Source organism: Colossoma macropomum, unplaced genomic scaffold (genome assembly GCF_904425465.1).
Source record: "Colossoma macropomum unplaced genomic scaffold, Colossoma_macropomum, whole genome shotgun sequence".
NCBI classification, from domain to species: domain Eukaryota; kingdom Metazoa; phylum Chordata; class Actinopteri; order Characiformes; family Serrasalmidae; genus Colossoma; species Colossoma macropomum.
In genome coordinates, this window is record NW_023494806.1 from 27,948,635 (window position 1) to 27,969,906 (window position 21,272).

General features: G+C 38.5%; 2 protein-coding genes across 7 annotated transcripts in view; both read right to left on the reverse strand.

Moving 5' to 3' along the window:
- The window catches only part of LOC118827158 (phosphatidylinositol transfer protein beta isoform), a 29,899-nt gene extending 17,094 nt beyond the window's left edge, over positions 1-12,805 (reverse strand). For 2 of the 3 annotated variants that reach the window (XM_036598396.1, XM_036598395.1), the window contains exons 1-6: positions 12,726-12,805; positions 4,427-4,457; positions 2,623-2,768; positions 2,450-2,541; positions 2,051-2,058; positions 1,382-1,456 (exon numbers count right to left, since the gene is read on the reverse strand). In XM_036598396.1, the coding sequence (XP_036454289.1) occupies positions 1,382-1,456; positions 2,051-2,058; positions 2,450-2,541; positions 2,623-2,768; positions 4,427-4,457; positions 12,726-12,745 (372 nt within the window). In that variant the 5' untranslated portion in view covers positions 12,746-12,805. Of the gene's footprint in view, positions 1-1,381; positions 1,457-2,050; positions 2,059-2,449; positions 2,542-2,622; positions 2,769-4,426; positions 4,458-11,692; positions 11,817-12,725 lie in introns of those variants that run through there. The other variant, XM_036598397.1, reaches the window with a different exon arrangement.
- Positions 12,806-13,647: 842 nt separating this feature from the next.
- LOC118827599 (tetratricopeptide repeat protein 28-like) overlaps positions 13,648-21,272 on the reverse strand; it is a 149,041-nt gene continuing 141,416 nt past the window's right edge. For 3 of the 4 annotated variants that reach the window (XM_036599022.1, XM_036599020.1, XM_036599023.1), the window contains 7 exons: positions 21,104-21,228; positions 20,514-20,745; positions 20,322-20,398; positions 18,164-18,187; positions 16,525-16,654; positions 16,269-16,376; positions 13,648-15,888 (listed from right to left, as the gene is read on the reverse strand). In XM_036599022.1, coding sequence (XP_036454915.1) covers positions 14,261-15,888; positions 16,269-16,376; positions 16,525-16,654; positions 18,164-18,187; positions 20,322-20,398; positions 20,514-20,745; positions 21,104-21,228 — 2,324 coding nt within the window. In that variant the 3' untranslated portion in view covers positions 13,648-14,260. The remainder of the gene's footprint in view (positions 15,889-16,268; positions 16,377-16,524; positions 16,655-18,163; positions 18,188-20,321; positions 20,399-20,513; positions 20,746-21,103; positions 21,229-21,272) is intronic. The other variant, XM_036599021.1, reaches the window with a different exon arrangement.

Sequence of the window (21,272 nt, forward strand, 5' to 3'; positions counted from 1 at the left end):
AGCAGTGATACTGAGGTGTTCAAAAACTCCAGCAGCACTGCTGTGTCTGATGCACTCAGACCAGTGCAACACACACTAACACACCACCAGCGCATCAGTGTTACTGCAGTGCTGAGAATGATCCATCACCCAAATAGTACCTGCTCTGTGAGGGTCCATGGGGGTCCTGACCATCTGAAGAACAGGGTAAAAGGGGGCTAACAAAGTATGCAGAGAAACAGATGGACTACAGTGTAATTGTAGAACTAAAAAGTGTACCTATATAGTAAGCGGAGCTGATAAAATGGACAATGAGCGTAGAAACAAGGAGGTGGTCATAATGTTATGCCTGATCTGTGTATTTATACTGTACAAGAGTAAAAGCTCACGTTATGATAATCAGGTGTTTAGTATGTTTAGTAAAGCTTGTTTAACCTCGCAAGAACAGCTATAAAAGAACGCATTTTGATAGAATGGATCAGTCAGTCACTTCAAAAACAATCTAGCAGTGTGAAAGCAAGCACCTCCTTCCTCAACAACCATCTTTTCCAATTTTCATGGGGGGACATCATCTACTCTGACTATGCTATGCTTGCCATGCTGATAGCAGGGTCAAGGATGAGTAATGAAGTTCAAACTCAAATCCCAGTGAGAGTAATAAATCAATCAATCAATTTTAAATCAATTTAATTTCTTTATAATATACAACAAAATTACAGTATGAAATCTAATGTATAGTACTGTGCAAAAGTTGAAGTTAAACAGCCTTTAACTACATGTTATTCATTTTTCACCAGATATAAATGGGATTCCTAACAACCATACAAGACCTGGTAGACCATCGACACCACTAGATTAACAGATTAACAGTACTTAAATCTGATCTTAGAGAATTAAAAGAAAAATCAAGCTCCACTCTTGCATCAGATTTGAATAAATCCACAGGTGTTTCTGTCTATCCTTCCACTGTGAGAGGACAATTCAAAGTTATAACTCTCAAGAAGCTGTTATCAAATAGGTAAAAAAGAAAAAAAGTTGAGTCCAGACCTCAACATTGACTGAGCTTTGGAGGTGTGGGGAAAATAGTAAAATAACCAGATTTCTTTGAAAGACTCAAACCAAATCTCCTGAAAAGAATGGAAACGGTAATGAAAGCAAAGGGTGGACACACCAAGCGATTTATAGGTAATTTTCTATTAAATATTTGTTACTTTTTTCTGACATTGAAAAGTGAACAACTGGTACTTAATGATAGCAAATTATATAAATGAAAGGGTGGCCTCTAACTTTTGCACATTACTTTATACCATGCGTGATATCATGTCATCTTTGACATACCATGTTGTGAAATGCAGTCTTACATCCAAGTACAGGTACATGAGACAGAAACACTCCAACTCACGTTTTCTACTGTTCCAAGATCAGGTTTATGCCATGTTTCAATCTTGATAAAGAAGTCATCCTTCATGTATTCATTCTAGGAGAACAGGCACGGGGGTCTCAACATTATCAAAAAGGTTGAATTAAGCTCTTAACTTTATACTTTCAGTACATCACAATTATAAAAACTGGGTTAGGTTTGCTACAGTGAAAACAAGACTAATTACAACGGTACATACCCAGCTTTAATCAAAACTTCAAAAATACATTTGCCGTCCTATATAAATCCACTAGATGGAGCCAATACTTCATAAAGTCCAAGAGGACTTCAGAAAGCAGTGGAAGACAGAGGGCCATTTCTGAATATTTGTGGGCTCTATCTAGCTCAAACACATTATTTTGTATGGAAGAAAATAATGAATCCTTCATTTTAATCTTAGTTCACTGTGCCCAAACAGTGAAAAAAAAGCACAAACAATATTGAAAAAAAATGTAAAAACAAAAAACAAAACGAAAAAAAAAGTACATATTTTGGGCTCCCTGGTGGCTTGGGGGTCCTAAGCTATTGCATGAAGCAAGAAAGGGGACTGAGAAGGTATATCATAAAGTAGTCCAAGAAGTATAAGAAGCTGAATATTTTATTAAACTAAACATTCTAAGGAAAGAGACATGATCTTTTCAGTATACATACCGTTACAACTGTTGCAAAAGGATGACGCATGCAATAGAAAAGAAAAAGCAATTATGCAGAGTCAAAACACATTTAGCACAAACATACAAACTCATTTGTTCAGGAGAGGTCTATTACAGGAAATGGCCAAGATGCTGAGTCAAAATTGTGTCAAAATTATGACAAGCAGGCAGGTAAAGTGGAAACATTTCTACCGGGACATAATACTAGGCTTAATTTAGCTCTTAAATGCTATTTATAATATTTAGAAAACAATATGTTGTTCATAATTAATCTAACTGCTACTACAAACTTCCTCTTGTGAAACGCACAATGATAGGGGGGGGACTAATTACTCTTACTGCCACATATCTCATCAGAAAATGACTCATGGAAAAATGCTTTGCAGCCACCACTCACTTGTTCTGCAATATGGGTAAGCATTCCATGCCTTTTCATGGAAGACCAGAGATCCTTCCGGTGCTATCATCTTCACAAAGCCAGGCACTTTACTATGGACACAGAAAACAAGTCATAACAGAGCCTGCTTAAATAGTTAGTGATCGATAAAGATAAAGTTGAGGATTACACACCTTTTGAGATGGTAGATCTTGTGTGTGTATTGTCCTTTCTCTCCATCTTTCTCATAAGGCTCATTCATCAACACTTCAATGCCTTCACCTCCACCTGTTTCATTCTTACTGGCCTCAGCCACAGAGTACAACTGTCCCACTTGGTACTAAGACACACAGAGACTTTTTGTGAAAATTCATTTTGAAAAGACCATGACTTTCAAAACACAATCTTCAACATAAGAACCAACAGAGCACAGTGCTGTACTGCTTGCATTTTTAGGTTGTCCTTTGTACTATTATAATATGGCAAACAGCAGACACTGGACTTGTGCAAAAGCAGTACTAGGGTCCAACTGACATGTCTGTTAGCTGCTATCGAGGTTCCAAGGATCTATAGATATTTTTGATCCTGTAATGAACAGACTCTAATGTGATGATACCATTCATTTTCTGAGGATTTAATTTACAGAAACTGCTAACCTGACAGTCACAACTTTAATTATGGGGGCTGGAAAATATGAACATACAACATCAAAAACTTCAGATCAGTAATAATATAACACTGCTGACTAGATTTTACAAACGGCTCCATGACTTCCTATTTGTATTATGATTTAAACATTTGTATTATAATGGAAAGCAATAAACTTAAAATTGAACATTTCTGATTGATTTTCTTTTTATTGTATAATTTTAGACATCATTATAAAGAACCAGTGCAACTGATTTTAGTGGTGTTAGCAAAAAGGAACTACTGACCTTAACTTACTTAAAATTACTCAAACTTTCTAAAATATAGTCCACTACCATTTTAGTTTCATGTGGTATGTGCCTTTGTATTATTTTATTTAAATTTTTAAGTCATCATTTTGCATGAGTAATACCACTGACATTTTTGTGACAGTTGTCAGTAGTTTAGCCAAGGTTATCAGAAATATAAAAAGAAATGACAATCATGCATTTCTCTGAATTAAATCTTCCTGTGAGCTATTCACACAAGAAGCAGTTCAGAAAGACCTCCCTGTGTTTGTGTTGGTTTTGTAATCTTTCTTTGATACATTTTGGGACAAAATTTATTAACTAAATAAAAACAATTTGTACTCCTATTTTTAGAACTTTCAAAAGGGATAGTTAATCATTTTATTGCAATTTTTTCTTGAATTTGTCACTGTGTGACATTCCTGTTCGGGTTGCAACCATAAAGGATAGAATTTGCCTCTGCCATGGTGGAATGACCCTTATCTTATTTAAGACTTTGTACATTTCAGGACTTGCAGAATGCCAAACAGAAATGTGACAAAAGCCAAACTATATCAACGGATATGGATATCAGAATTTTTTGCCAAAGCATTCAGCTTGAAAGAGCATGTGCAGATACCTTACGCAACAGAGCTGATTAATCAGTGCTTTGGCAGCTTATGAACCAGTGGAGGCATGGGGAGTTGCATTTCGGTCATTCAGGGTAATGCATCTGGATTAACAACTGCTTAGCTTCTCTTGTTAAATTTTTTGCCCATGTATGGAGAGCTGGGAGCAAGCCTGAATGGTTTCATAACACTGAACAATGATTTTAAAGGCGCACATAAACACAGTGGAGGAGCCATTAAACCACTGTCATAACGGTTGGAGTTAAGCTGCATGTGTGTTTACTTGGCAAATCAGCCAAACAACCCCAGGATCACTGCAGGCTGTTTGATAGCCATTTGACCAAAGCGTTTGTGCAAGAGTGTGCACATATGTATGCATCTGTGTGTACAGGTAGAAATTAAATGTTTACCTGTTTGAAAGTTCATGGACATAAAAGGAAAAAAAAACATCTTACCTCCTCTACGGTGCATGGTAAGACAACACGGCTGCAAAAGAACAGATTGAGGAAGTAAGAAAGAAAGCAAAATAGCCATTCTTCTCTGACACCTGGGTACATTCAGTGTCCATACATATACATTTGTCTCATGGGATATGATTTAACATCTGACATAAGGTTAGAGAACTAGCTCAGAAAAGACACATTATACAATGTATTGTATGAAACTGCATCACCATGTATTGTATCATATCTTTATATCATGACTAGCATGTAAGCTTGTGGCTAGGGTGTTAGCTTGTGGCTAGAGTGTCAGATTGGGACAATATAAAGCACAGCTTAGCTTTTGTTTCAGATATTGCACCCTAATAATGTTTAAGTATTAAGACTCTCATAATTAAGCATACTGATAATTAAAAACACACACAAGTGCATAAGTAGTAGCACAAGGGGTAGTATGATAAGAATGTCAATGAACACTAGCCTTGGGTTATAATAATATTTTTGACATGCCCATGCTTTCACTACACATTTCAGGAAGTGGACTGCACCTGCGTTACACAAGTAGCCACTTGCAGAAAAAGGGGAGGAGGGGATTTCTTTTTTCTCTACAAACCCACCTGCCCTTTACAGAGCAAAGCTTTTTATGGCTCTAGGCTCGCCTCAGTGAGTTAATTACCCATCTACGCAAAACTATGCAATGCAATCCATTTTATGAGAAGTACAAGCATAACATACATACACTTTGTGAATATTGCTTTGGCTTAAAGGGGAATCCAACTGATTTGTCAAAACATTGGCATAATTAAGTAATTATCATTAATCATAATTATCTGAAGTAATTCAGAACGAAACGGTTATGTGTAGGGACACTTACTGACTCCGGTTTTCTTTACAGTGACAGTGACAGGGACTTGGGATTTCAGTGTGTATAAGACAAATATAGCCATGTTATGTACTATCCAAAATGACAACTGAACCTACACATTTCTTCTTAGTTTTCATTTCGATATAGAGCTGGGCGATATGGCCAAAAACATTATCACGATAAACAAAACTCATATCGTTCGATATCGATACATATTGCGATACATGTCAAATCATTATTTCTTTCACGTTTGAAGGCTGATTTTGCTCCTGGGTGGTTAATTGTGGTTTTATCACTTATGGTTGGATCATGACAAACACTCGGCAAACAGTGGAACATTTCACAAATCTGTCTTGGGACAGTGGGAGAAAGTTTCTGAGCTGTTTTTATCAGCTGGAAAAGCACAGCTGCAATTTTTGTAATAGTCATTATTTAAGAAAGAAAGATTATTTTTAGCTGTATGGTGACAAGTGCTCGACTATCCAGTTACAAATACTAAACAAGTGACCAACAACAGTGCTAAACTCTTTAGTTTCTCAACAACGTCAACTCGGTTCAGTAGGTCACTGCTGTCACTCCTACCACATCCATGTCAGAGCATATCGCAATATTCAGACACCAGCTAGCGACAGATGGATTTCTCTATGCTACCGTAGTAGTTTAAGGGGTGAACCGCAAAATATCTGACGTTCGCTGTGTAAAAGCATTATCTGCAGTGTGAATCTCTCGCACCAGTCAAACAGAGTCCTCCTTTTAGGTATGTTTAAACTGAAAGCGGTGATTTTGTGTCTTGTTTGATCCACCGTATCATCAATTCACCGTGTCGTGCCGGAGCGCTGCTTCAATTAGCCAACAGCTAAAAACAGCTAGTCTGGAAAGATAGCGCTCTCCCGCTCTCCAATGCCTCACAGCTTCCTCAGTTTACTTTCATTTAAATCAGGGCTGTAACTAACATTAACCCACTTCTTTCTTTCACTTTCGCTGCTCGAGAATGCACTAATACTAAAATATGACTATGGTTTGGCGCTGTAACACGGCACTGCAGACGTGATTTAACACCGCTAAACTTGTTAGGATGCACGGAATGTATAACTCCACGTTTCAGATGTAGCTAAAGTATATTTGGCAACCCTTTACTCATGGCCTCCTCCCTCTCTAATGAAGCCGAAAAACTCGGAAGTGCGCCCTCTCCTGGCGACAGCAGAGTAGTGTCGCTTTCCTTGCAGTAGAAAACGCCACCAGGGCTTTCGCTAAAACATGGAAGTGTGAAAACGGTGTATTATATCGAACATTTATCGAACCTGTCTTATCGCTCTATCGAGGAAAAGTTATATCGCGATACTTATTTTTATCGTTTTATCGCCCAGCCCTATTTTGATAATGGTAAAATAGTGGTAATGTTTTCTTTGGGGACTACTCTGGTGCACAATAACCTACATGTGCCTCTCCTACATGAATGTCTCTTAAAAAATGTTTTAGCCCAAACTCTTATTTCTAAACTACCATAAAACAATGTCTCAGGCATCAGGTGCCATATTCGTAATCATTTAACATAATGTGAGGTAGCTTTAAGAGGAATTACATTCTGTAGACATCTGGTTCCTGTCATCACCATTGTTAATAATCCTGACATAGTACACTTTTAATGGCTGACATCGTAACCATTCAATTATGCATAAATTTGAACAGGTGGAACTCCTCTTTAAGCATAGTGATTTGTCCTTTGTTGTTGCTAGCTCTGTAGCCCTTAGTTTGCTAATTAGCTAACTAGCTAGCAGACTAAAGTAACAAAGTTACATAAGCAGACATTTATAAAATACAAACCAGTTTGCTACAAACAGTCCAGTCTAAAGGTGGCAGTATTATAACTATTTTATTGTTCTGGGTTGCACAGGAAGTCTACATTTATGTTGACTCGTTCCCTTGACCCTCCAAGGGGTCACCTAACAAACTTTATTTCAGCTAATATAGTGATGGAATGACCCTCAAGATGTTGTTGGGGATTTCTGAAAGGGGAAATTGAGAGGGCATGTTAAAAACAGTAGTGAAACATATCTGTGTTGTTTTGTAGCTAAACCAATGAGTGTTCTATGGGGTGGGTAACAACAACAAAAAATAGTTTTCAATTCCTGTGTTCTCTAACTCAAAGAGAGAAAGAGAGAGAGAGATCAAATAGCACCTGTCGAGTGCAAACTCAACTAACAGATAGGCTTAGTTTTCTTCAATGCACTTTCATACTGAAGACTTAATCACATTTTCTTATATAATTATATTCTTACATTCTTACAGAGAGAGCTGGTATATAATTAACAAATCAAACAACCATAATGGGGAGCTAAAACAATTTGTGACCTCCCAGTTGCCAGGTATAATGACTTCAGATCCTTTAACAGATATGGTGACACATAATATCATTGTATTAATAGGATGTGCTCAATTAATCTTACTAAGAGGATGTTCCAACCAGGGGTAAAGCCCATAGCCAGAAGGCAAATAAGGCAATGTGTGTTTGATTCAGTACACTGAACCAGGTGATAGTCTCTGATAAAATATTTTTAATTCAAAGGCCACCTGAGTAAAACACCATGATTGTCATAACAGTTTGCTTTAACTTGTGAGTAATACAAAAATCACAGACTACATCAAAATAAGCTAAGTATACTGAGAGTATCTTCTGTACTTAAACTACTTAACACTAACTACATGTTCCATTAAACGAGGTTTAGAAGAGGCCTAGATGCCTAAGGTTTCAATCTAGCAAGGAGACCAAAAGTTTGAATCCTTACAGTGCAAAAGGTTCAAGAGCGCATAACTAGCTGTGTTAACTGGGTGTAGTGCAACACAGCTATGTGGCTCTATTGGTAAACTTATTGTTTTAACTTATCAAATTTCAGTAAAACTAAATGTGTGTACCCTGTACCCTAGAAATGTCTTCAAGTATTGTGATGATATATTTGGGCCATACTGCTCAGCTTAACTTGAACTACATGCAAAAGGCAATTTGTTCACTCTCATATAGACTAATTGCAGAGCGGACACCTTTGTCCAGAAAATGTTCCACAGTCCAAGATCTGCTCCCCATGGAAAGTGAAGTCCTTGCCTTTCTCCAGTGAGGAAGGACAAGGTCACACTAATCACATAGCTATGACATTACACAGGTGCAAAAGAAAACACGAAGCACATAAATTAAATGGATAACTGCCAAGCCTCCAAAAAGATTAGATACTGAGAGATACTGAACTGGTGCATAAGTAATAAGGTTTTTGACTCAATACTGGCTTAAACATGGCCTTGCTTATGTCACAGCCTGTTTAATGGCAAATGTGTTACAATAAACAATGAGAGGACTTTTTTTATCACTGACATAAGTCAAGCAAAAACTTGGGAGTGTTGTTCTAACATTCTAGGGCTGGGCTGCATGATTTAAAAAAAGTACAAAAACTATAAAATTACAGACTTAGACAACAGCTGTGAACACTGCATGGGAATATAAACATAAATAGCACACCTCTAAAAAAGTGAAGACTTCACTAATCACTAATTAAAAGAGCACTTTCATGACACGAAGAACCTTTCAATCATGCAAAGGATTCTTTGTTCATGGTTCTATATAGCACAATATTCTTTACTAAGGAACTCTTGAAGAACCATCTTTTTTAAGAGTGAGAAGTAGTGTTTCCATATGAGAAAAGACATCATTGAGTTATTCGTTAGCTCAGCCTGTGACAACTACCATAAATCTGAGTCAGCTTATCAAACAAGGCCTATCAGTCAGGATCATCATTATTTCCTGTGTGATTAGGTAACCGGCAGTTCACAACATTAGATGCAGGTAATATAAAAGATGCTTCTATTATAAAAAATTATGTACGTAACATTACTTGAGGATAATCTGTTGCAATCTCTTTTTCCTTGTTTTGGGGGCATTCTGTGTGTGTATCCATGTCCCTGCCAAGATTTGTGAATGAGACCCATTGAGAGTCAAGGTGAGATACCCTCACACAGCAGGTAACACCAATGAGCTGAATAAATGAGAAGAAGCCAGAACTGAGAGAATGGGCAGACAATTCACCAAGTAGCTATTGCACACATTCATTTCTAGCACTTGAAACACCACTTCTAGGCTTTTATGCTGAAGCAGCACCATTAGGGAAAGGCAGGCGCACAGTGATTAGCTTATGAGCTAAGATATAGGAGCTAAAGGGAAAAACCAGCCACAGCCAGGGATGCCACCCTGTCCAGGATTTTGGTTGTCTGTCCAGGAACAAAACAATTCCATTCCTGGACTCACAAATGCTCTGGAATCCAAGCATTTCCATTTGTTTTCATTTCATATGAAGCTGCTAAAAATGGGTTTGATTGGTTGACTGAGATTCCCCTCAATGTAGAGACAGTTGTTCTGGAAAGGTGCACTTTTGGGGATTTTAGGCACTCGGCAGCATGTTCTTTAGCAGAACTGACATCTATCTACCTTAGATCGCATCATGAGCATAGCTACCCATCCACTGGATGTAACATTAAAAAAAAAAAAATTACTGGCCCCCAGTAGGGTTGAAAACACTGACTTCAATGAGCTGGTATGATAAATACCAAAAAGAAAGCAGTTGTAGCAGCCGGAGCTGGTAGTTCACCCCAATAGCAGGGCTGCCAGTCTAAGGATACTAGCAATATCAGGCTAATCTAGTAGTGGGGATATCAACAGGGACAGTAGTTTGGGGAAAACAGTGGTAGCAACCTAAGCTAGTTGTTATCTCTTTAGAAGGGGTATTGGTCTGGGGATACCAGCAGTAGCAGGTTGTCAGGCTGTATGAGACCAATCCAAGATGTCAACATTATCACTGCAACAAGAGGAAGGTGGATGTCTTCTGGGCAAGCAGGGTGTTTGTATTACTGACAGCATGATATGTCACTGTCACTTAGCAATTTTGTTTGTATGAGATCCTGGCCTGTGCATGGGAGCATTAGGAGCATGCTCTGGGGGTTAGTACATATGAAACAGAAACAAAGTCTCCTAAATCTGATTGGGCTGTATCCTATTGCACTGGGCACTATTCACATGATCAAGGTTCAAGGGAAAAAAAAAAACTTCAATTAGTCAAGTTTTTTTTCTTCTTCTTATGTTATATACAGTACTGTTATCAACAGGAACTGGAAAAAGTAGTCTGAATTTGTATTTTTTCTTTACTCAGCCTATTACAGATAACGCCAGGGGAGTGTGGGGAACAACCTAATGTGTAGCACAATTTAGAACTGACTTTTTATGTTGGTATATAATCAGCGTGTGCTTCTGGCCACATTACCACATTTCCTAGCCACACTCTCCCATTCGTCGGCATTTTAAAGAGATCTGTGCAAAAGAGTGTTTTCAGGGCATGTAAGCAAGATTTTTCGGTAAGTGATCTGTTTGTGCAAATCACAAAATCCAACCTTATATTACTTTACTCAACAAAGCACCATTTTGAAGCAGGCAACCAGCTCACAGCAAGTGCTAGCTAGGCTTATGTACAGCCTCCTTTAGTAAACAAAGACGAAAAATAAATTGTCTTTGTTCCATTTACTTACACAAATTTTAAAAGGAAAACGAGAACATATCTGAAAACTTGGATTTTCTTATGGTTTAATAATATCTTTCAAATGGTAGTATTTTGGTTTTAAATAATTTATGAAACTGACATTAACAGTTGGTAAAGCTGTAGTTATTCAGAAACAATGTTCCATATTTTACTGATGTATGATGTTTTTTATTTGCTGTCCAACACTGGACAAAAATATATTTGTCATCGTTTGACACAGCTTCATGTCAGTTTTCATATATAATGTTTGTGTGTATCAATTGGGGTGTCTGTCTTGTAGATAGATAATATATAATGCAGTATGGTTGGAAAACATGTGTCCTACAATATATAATTATACTGAATTAATTTTGCACTAATTCATCAGACTTTTCTAGCAAATGTTACAACCAACCCCACTCATGGGCTAAATTGTAACGTTGCACTTCCCGTCATTTTCGATGGAACTGTACATGAACGGTAGGTGCTAGAAACAAAGTTTCGTTTGTGGCAGAGACGTATATGTTGCTTGTATAAAAACATGATTACTTCAATATTTTTTTAATTATTTCGCAAAAACCAAAGTGTGTTAGGTTGTGCCTGTGTCCACTACGTCATACAGTTTCAGTTTTCTGTTTCAGATTGCTTAGCAACTCAACACAGTCTGAGATCAAGTGTGAGATGATTCAAGGACGTAGTTTGCACAATGTAATGGTGGGCTATAAAGTTCCCATTGCTTGTTCGCTATTAACCTTTTAGCTCCAGTGCAATCTGATTAACTATGTCGACTATATCTGAGACAAGGGGAAACATTTGTTTTGTCACCGAACTACCTCTTCAATGAGGCATCAGACGTAAACATACCTCATTCAAGTGTTCTTCCATTGGAGACGGACATGCCTTCTCCACATGCCTTCCTAGCATCGATTTTGAATTAAAATGTTACGCCCTTAACTCTTAAAGGGTCATACAAAAGTATCCCCGAACAAACAAAAGTCACTCCTACGGGGACATACAAAAGTTTTTAATTAATATTACAATAGGCATGAAGCGATATTTGCTTTTTGTTTCGTTGCAGAACATGACAGCTGAACACAGTCGTTCTCATCAAAGTCGACGAAACCCTCACGCCAGTTACACTGTCGAAGAACAGTCTCAATGAAGGTTAACTGTCAGTAACACTGTCTAAGTAAGTAAATTTAGCAACGTGGCCAGCACAAACTGAACTGATTCATTCGCTTTCAAGCGTCAGTACATCACGCCATGAGTCACTGTTAGGTTGCTATGACTCGCCAAATGAATCAACGAGGCAGCTCTCGCGTTGGTCTAGTCATCACCGCTTCCCGTTTGCATGTGCTACAGGTGGAGTACGTAGCCTTCAACTTCGTCGTTATCCGCCTCCGTAAATGAACTCCACAAGGTTCCAGCTCTTTCTTCTCTCTCTCTCGTTTTGTAAATCGGGCTATTAAACGCACTAATGCCACCTCTGTGATGTATGATAAGTTACAAGGCTAAAACTAGAACTTGGGAGGAAAGCGCGTAGCTATTGTACACATTCACATCGATTTTTCTGGTTATTTTTCGTACAGCACAATGAATAAGATGTTTAACTCAAAATTAAACATGTAACAAGTCAATATCACCGCGCACTTTTTAAAGTTTTCGGTTATCGTTTGCATGCTACCTGGATAGGTGGTAGTCTTGCTGTCAAAGCCGGTAGGCCAGACTTCAGGCAAGCCGGCTGAATACACCCAAACCACACCATGATAAATATCAAGCGCGTCACATTTTACTCGACTTACAAAAAAGTTTCGGAAACCCCGCACAGACGCCAAATCCTTACACATCGCATACCCCAACTAAGTTCAGTAAAGAAGAAAAAGAACATTACACTTACTATTCTTTGATGAGCACCATCTTCGCCCTCACAGCTGCGGCTGCGCAACACTACTGACGTCACATACAGTTATCAACATGCCCACTTATTCCGCCCCTTGCGGTGTGTGATTGGTGCAGTAATGAATGATAACGAGGCCCTTCTCCCGGTACAACTGTTAACATTTGTGTGATTTCCAGAATCGCAGAGCTTGTATTTTGTTAGTCACTGAAAGGGAGTAGGTTTAACATACTTAGGCACTCCTCCCCTTCCTCAAATAGGTCCCAACACACGGTGAGTTTACCATGTGACATGAAGCGTGAGGGGAAGAAAAATCAGTTCTTTAAAGTAAAGCAACATTTCACTCATACTAATCACATTTGTACTTTTAGTCGACATAGCAACAAATGAATGTTACATTTATTTACGTTCACCCCAATTTTGACCTCTCAATAAAAGTGGAAACATTTTCTGATTATGCAACATCCAGCTTCAATTCACACATTATGACGAACAGCACAAAGAATCTTTACAGATACAATATATGTAGTATAAAGTATGATTTTTCCTGGAGAGAAACAAAATAATTAATGTAGTATACTTTTTCAAAATGCCTTAAAAATGTAAATAGAGTATTATTAAAATGATGGACTAATACTTAGAGTGATGCTGTATTTCTTGACTACTTGACAATTTCTTGAATTTCATAGGTTTTTCCTTTATTTTATAATTCTGTGTTTTGAATGTATTAAGCTTAAAATTACCAACCATGTTTCCTAAAGGAAAATAGTTGGGTCAGTGTTTATTATATCGTTGTGTACTGCATTTTGTATTAAAATGTATTAAAATATCATAGCAAAAACACAGAGAAGAGGAAGACATCTTTTTTTTTTTTTATTAAAACAGCTCCTGTTAAGGTACATAGAGAGAGAAGTCTTAACTGTCAAAAAAGGTGAGCTAAAAAGTCATACATACTTAACAATCAATAGCAAGAGAATCCATGCTGCAGAGAAGACATTCAATTAACAAAGAGATGAGGCCAAACGTTTGTTTGGAAATTTCAATAAAAATATGAAATAAATGTCCCATTTTCTGTTTTCACAAGGTTTTTTCTTTTTAATAATATAAAAATGTGTAATACTGATTGAAACACTTGATTTAAATTACAAAACATAATTATATTATCAATAACAATAACAATTAATAATAATAATAATAACAGCCATAATAAACAATAAGAATATATTATGTAAAAATCAAATGGAACAAAACAGTCTGTAGTGTTTTATGTTTGGCCCTCACAAACATTAAATGTTCCTGACTTATATGCACAGTATAAGGTCTTCTGTCTCACATACACAGTGGTGGCTGAGGGCAGAAGCACCAATATATTAGTTTTATTTCAAAGTCCCCAGACAGGACACAGGTCTGTTTGGTTAACAAGAACATGGATTTCAAACTCACAAAGGGCAAAGAAGTTCCATTTTATGTCGACTGATTTCTGATCACAGGTGATCAGTCATGACATAGTTGAATTGACAATTCTCACAAATGTTTCAACATTTGGATGAAGGAAAGAACCTACCAGATGAGATAAACTTGTAACCATTACCCAAGGGTAGGTGTACAGGTTGACCACCGGGGCTGCTCCGGGTGGAGATGGAAGGTGATGGTGCAGCCCCCTGTCCATTAGAACCATTATGCCCATGACTTGGGGTTCTGTCCAGAGATTGATGCCCCATCTTCAACAACTCAAGAGCATCTTGGCCACCTCCAGGTGAGCAGCGACGTGGTGATAGATTAAGAAGTCCAAGCACATCCTTCTTTGTTGACATCACTGGGCCTCTAAGTGCTTTGAGTGGACCAGTGTGTTGCTGTTGCTGCTGCTTGGCTGTAGCATTAGACCAGAAAGTCTTTAGGCTATGCATAGCTTGAACTTTCTCATCAATAACTACCCTTCTCAATCGGTCAAGCTCCACAGTGTCTGTTTGACCTGACCCAGTGGAGCCAGTTGAGGAGTATGAAAGGGCTGGGGATGGTGCACTGTCAGCAGGAGACTGGTGGCCTGAACTGGGGGACACGTTTCTTGGAAAACAAGATATATGACCACTATAAAGAGAGCTAGGGTACTTGAGCTTGAACTGGGCAACTTTGTCCAGTGTGGGTGAGGGGTGTCCACCCTCTTTCATAGAGGTATCTGATGTGGCAGGACTACTGTAGCCAGAGCTGATCTTCTGAAGAGAGGAAGAGCGGGAAGGGTGTTTGGGACGGGTGGCAGGATCTCGGATGCTGACACTGCTACCAGGTCGACTAAACGCACTAGTCTCTGAGGAGCGAAAGGCTGAGCATCTGGTCGGCGTGGAAGTAGAAATGGGAGCAGCCATGCCTTCAGCTACTCCTCTCTGTAAGCTCCCTATGGCCTTGAGGTGGCTCTGGGTCTCTTCCAAAATCTTCTTGGCAAGCTCCTGAGGATCCAGGGTGGTTGATAATGGCTTCTCTTCCTGGGACTTCACTGTGCTGTCAGTTTCAGTGCTTGACTGGTCTGATTCACCTGTGTCCGAATTAGTCACCTTCCCAACCTTCTGGAAAGGGGAGTTTGGACTTAGAACCAAGCTTGCCTTGAGTGGAGAGGTGGGAGTGCTGACACTTCCTTTTGATGAGATGGACACTTTGTACTCTTGTCCAGCGCTTGAGACATGCCCACCAATTCCATTCCTTCCCCCATGACCATGGCGGTGTCTCTGACCATGGCCCTGTGGCAGAGGTAATGAGTCACACTGGCTGGCCAAGGGCTCACTACTAATAATAGAGTAGCCCTCATATTCCTCCTCATCTCCTTGTACCTCTGTGCTGCAAGTCAATATCGCACCATGTGGTGAGGATCGACTGCGAGAAACACTGAGCGGGTGCTTATTAGCAGAGAGCGAGGAAGTCATACTACCACCACCACGTCTTTGGCCCAGAAAGTCACTCTCAGACTTAGAAACAAAGCTCATGGACGAGGCAACGGAACTCAAGCTATAGACAGATATGGCATCTGAGGCCATATTATCAGGGCAGTGTGGAGAGAAGGGCAGGCTGGGGTAGCCAAGAGGCAGTGGATTGGATACAGACTGGGCTGAAGCAAGTGACTCCAGGGAAGATGAGCTGTCTAGGCTGAGACGCTTCGGAAGTTCTGTTGAGTCTATAGTTCAGAACAAGCAGAGAGAAAGAGAGATAAATGGTGAGTAAGTAGACTGAAATGCTTTATTGTGCCAAACTCTAAAAGTTGAAAATAACATTTTGTTGCTGTCATATAAAAATGTTGTAGCTGTGTTTTTTTCTGTATTTTGAAGGGACCATTAAACAAATAAAAAAATGACTGAATAAAAGTATGTTAGATTAACATTCATTATTATTATTGTTATTAAATTAAGAATGTTTATTTTTTCATTTTCTTGCAAAGTTACAATTTCGTAGATAAATTGATAGTTATCATTTGGAAAACATGAGGTTTCGTTCCGACAACAACAAATAAACATATCAGCCATATAACAAGGAAAACTTGTTGAAAATTTTACTTACCAAAAAGTGCCATGAGAGACTGGAGAGCAAAGTGCAAGGTGCGACGGCTGGCCTGCTTCCCTGTCTTCAGAACAACCTCTTCCTGTCCCACCTCACACAGATCAAACCCTGAATTTGTGAAAGCAGTGAAACACCTAATAGTACCTAAGTAGTTACTACTTAAAACCCTTTGTGGTTTAATATTTAAGACAGCATATGGTTGATTTGCATTCAAATGTGCACACACTCACACTATCACAATGCAAAATTGACTCACCAAGTGCAGCAAGAAACTCATGGCAGCCTGGCAGTCGCCACAGCTGGACACTTATAGACACCTGAATGGGTAACAAGGAAAAGTCCTGCTCCTTCTCACCTGACTGCAGTTGGACCAGGACTTGATGAAGCTACATGTGATAAAAGACAAGGGAAAACTCTGAGCTATAATCATAAATAATACAAAAGTACAATAATACTTTTGTATCATTTATTGCTGCTTGAGAAAATATTTCATACATTGGTAAATTTGTTTACTTCTGTTCAATAGCTTTTCTGCACCAATATTATTATTTGTTTGTTAAGATTACTTGTCTAACAAAGCACTGTGTGCATAAGATTATTTCATTTGAGAACAATTACCTTATTTTAAATTATGGCACAATACAAGCCCAGAAAGTCAGTGATAAAATCAGGGCTTTTTTTTTTTTGATTCTGATTTTCTGTTGCCTCATCTTGGTAAGACCTGGCCCATGATGGCTTATTTCGAATATGAAGAGAAACACTCTGAGTCTAAGATTACTAGCTCTTACTAAGAGACTTGAATGATAGGAATATGTTTATCTCTAGATTTATACTTAACTGCATCCTTGCACCTTCTTATTGTTCATGGAAATAGAATCTTTGATGCCTAAATTACATTTAAAATGCTGCATTTACATATAGAAAGTTAATTTATATAAATACAAAGATAATTTATCAAGTTATAAATACATTTTGATTACCCTATCAGCAGATTTTTTGCTTTTGATTTAAGCATGCACATTCCATTTAATTTTTTTTTTTTTGGCAGTGTTTGAAAAGGCATACTGATACAGTCTGAATCTCAGATTACCGAGGCCACAGGTTCTGAAAGAAGTTTATTGTTAAGCATTGTAACAGACTACAGAATGAAGATTTGCTTAGTTGCTTTAAACCAACTTGACAAACAGCTGCCATCTCTCTATTGCAAGCTGACAAAATTAGCTTTAGTGTGTGTATTCCAGGGACTTGTTGACGCATTGAGATCAGGTTGAGGGGAAGGTGGGGGTATTTTCTATGCAGGACTTATGAAGTGGGACTCCAAAGAACACTCAGCTGTTCTATTTAAGGAGATTAATTTCAAGCATGAAACAGAGATGCCTTTGTAAGAGACTGTCCACATGGCCCTGAACGTGTGTGTGCCTTTTTCTTCATACATAAACTCTTAAGATGTATACTTGGATGAACTGAGGTGCACAGTTAGAGATCCACTAAAAACCACCTAACAAGGAACCTGACTATATCAGTAATGTTTCATGTTTGAATGAACATTTGCCAGTATTGATATCCAGTTGTAAAATGTGAATGGAAAACATTTTTTGTATTTTACTATCACATTATTTGAATTTATTGAGCCTAAGTCCAAAGTCGCTACCTAGGCAGATATCTTCAATTAAAATACATTAATATCCTCAGTATATCAACCTGACCTGGAACGTTACGATAAAGCAGGTATTTGCCATTTCACATCAGAGTGAACAATGCAATATATGAAAGGTACGCAGATTTCAGCTTTGCCTATTAGTGTTAAGCCAGGAACGCTAACAAAGAAGGAATTTAGCAAAAAGGAGTTAAATCAGTTCCAAAAATTCTTGTAGGGCTAAAGCAAGGAGACTTACCATTCCAACAATATTCTTTACAGCCTTCAATCCACAAGACAGAAAGAGGGAGAAAGAGGGTGTAAGTTTAAGTGTAAGCCTTGTGTACAATGGGCCTCATTCACCAATATCTTCCCAGTTTTTTTCTTAAATTTGTTTTTAGGAAACGGTCCTAAGAAAAAATTCAGATTCATGACGTGTTCTTAAACCCCAGAATTGCTTGAATGTGCATAGATTCTGTTCTTACTTAAGAACAAATCCCAAATCCCAAAAAGAAAACATTGGTGAATGCCTGAATCTTCGTCAAAACTGTGTAAGTGGGTTTTAAGAAGAAATTCATTTTTGGTGAATGAGTCCCTCTGTATGTAATTAACACAGAAAAGAGTCAAGCTATTGCATACAAAGCTCACTGCAATAATGTTTAAAAACTCATTCACACTCCCTAGTGTAAGAACAAGCAGACTACTTCAGCTCTTGCATTGCTAAAATCGTGAATAAAAGGCTTTCACAGAAAAAATCTATAAGGACTAACAGTCAACACATAGTACAGATATAATCACTGTGCAACTGAATTGGGCAGAAAAAACATGCAGTTGCAGCATCAAGTTTCAAGCAATAAAAATGCTTTGCTGGTGTCAAAAGTGGTGTTGTTGCAGAGGGTAGCTTCAGGCCATCATCACAGCAGTGTTAAAAAAAAAAAACTACCCCCCTGAAGTCATGAGAGGACAGAGGTATTGCAGCATTGAGCTGAGAATAAATGGGCATTCAGATAATGCATCACTTGCAGTTTAGGATTATCTGTCACTATTCTCAACTTTGGACCGGTGAGAGAATGGCACAGCCAGCAATAATCCTTTGCAGATAATATTGTATTAAAATGATGGAAAAGGGATGATGAGACAACATATACAGTTCTATGCAAATGTCTGAACAGCCTCTGCTAAACTACACTATATTTATTTTCCAAGTTAACACACCTCTCAAAGGAAAAAATCTAAATAAGACTTTTCCTGTAAATTTCAGAGCACAATCTCAACTGAATGTAAATGAGTTTAATATATTGCAGGAAAATGGCCAAAAGTATGTGGTCACCTCTCCTAATTATTGAGTTCCGGTGTTTCAGCCACACTCATTGCTAAGAGGTGTATAAAATCAAGCATAGCCAAACAATATCTATAGACAAACATTGGTGGGAGAACAGGCCATACTGAAGAGCTTAGGGACTTTAAACGAAGCACTGTCATAGAATGACACCTTTGACACAAGTCAAGTTCATGAAAGATATGTCCTGGTACATCTGTCCTGGTCAACTGTAAGTGCTTTTATTGTGAAATATAATGGCAATGCTACAGCCCATTTTCTATAGAAGTGCACTTTGTAGTTCTACATCACAGATTATAGTCCATCTAAATTATTTTAGCCCCCTTTTACTCTGTTCTTCAATGGTCAGGACACCCACAAGAACACCACAAGGCAGGTATTATTTGGGAGGATGATCATTCTTAGTACTGCAGTTTGTTAATCATCTTCTAGTCCTTCATCAGTGGTCACAAGATGTTGAGCCACAGGATGCTGTTGGCTAAATATTTTTGGTTGGTGGACAACTTTCATTCCAGCTATGACATTGAGGTGTTTAAAAGCTCCAGCAACACTGCTGTGTCTGATTCTTTTGTATCAGCACAACACACACTAACACATCACCAAAACATCAGTGTCACTGTGGATAGTGGTCCTAACCATTGAAGAACAGGGTAAAATGGGGCTAAACAGATGGAGTACAGCCTGTAATCGTAGAACTACAGAGTACACTTATACGGTAAGTGGAGCTGATAAAATAGACAAAGAGTGCAGACACAAGGAGATGTACTCAATGAAGCAGCTGATCATTATGTGACAACGTCAAGGACAAAATACTTCATTTATGAATCACAGTACAGTATTAGTAACTGGATGTTCCTTCATTGACCTGAGTATAAGTATCAAAAAAAAGTGTGATAATTATACTATTGCTACTGACAGCTTTGTTGTTTTCAGTACTTCGCTTTCAGAAATGTAAAACATAAGTTCTATAAAATTCTGCCATTGAGGGTTAATAAAAGTGTGATAATTGTCACTATTTACATAAAGACACTGCACGTCTTAACAGTAAAGCCTGGTAAAATTATTTGGTGAAACTCACCTTATTAATGAGCTGCTCTCCTGCCTCAGAGGCACTAACGACTTTGCAAAGTGCTTGCAGGGCTGGAGGAGGAAGACCTGTAATAAAGACGGGACTGATGAAGGGCAACCGATTTAAGCTTAGTCATCTGATTTTCAGCATTCTGTGTTAAAACTGCACTTTAATGAACAACTAGCAATTCTTTCTCTGTACCCAGTAGTGACTGCAGGGTGGCGCTACACTGCTGAAGCCGGTCTCCTGGGTCAGCCGTTGGGAAGAACACAGCAGGGGGAAGGCCAGTGCCGGCCACGTCCAGCCTGAAGCCCACTGCAGCCAGCAGAGCCTGCCATCCTGGAACGCCCCCCACTTTATTCTCCACGCTCTGCTGGGATGTGTACATGGAATTGCGTTGTCCATTCTGAATGCGCTGCAGAGACTTCTCCACCTGAGAGAGAGAGAGATAAACAGAAGGAAGAAAAGAAGATAGAGAAGAACAGAAAGAAATTAACTGGTCTTCCAACATGAGGTTATTGCATCGCTGGCTTGTCCAATGCAAAAACATAAAAACTGTATAAGTATTTTTTAAAAGAATGTATGATGTAGTTGGGGACACCTAGAAAATGAGCAAGGGAAGAGGCAGAAAGCGCAGCATGTTGTATGAACTTCATCACATATGAAGATTTTGGCCATATTTGCTTTCATTGTTATGCCTGTATGTTAGCATACTAGTTTCCACCAAGCATGCATAAGTGCGTGTTGTCATGTAACCTTTATGTGTTTATTTTGTTGTGCATATGTCTCACCAGGTGCAGGAGTACTCTAAGGGCATCTCTGGCTTTGTCAGGATATTGTAGAATTTCTGACAGGGCCTGACCAATCAGCGATGAGGGGCTGTTCAGTTTCACATCACTGCCAATCAGCATGAACCCTGAGAGAAAAAATACGTAAGCAAAAATTGTAAGCTCGTGCAGT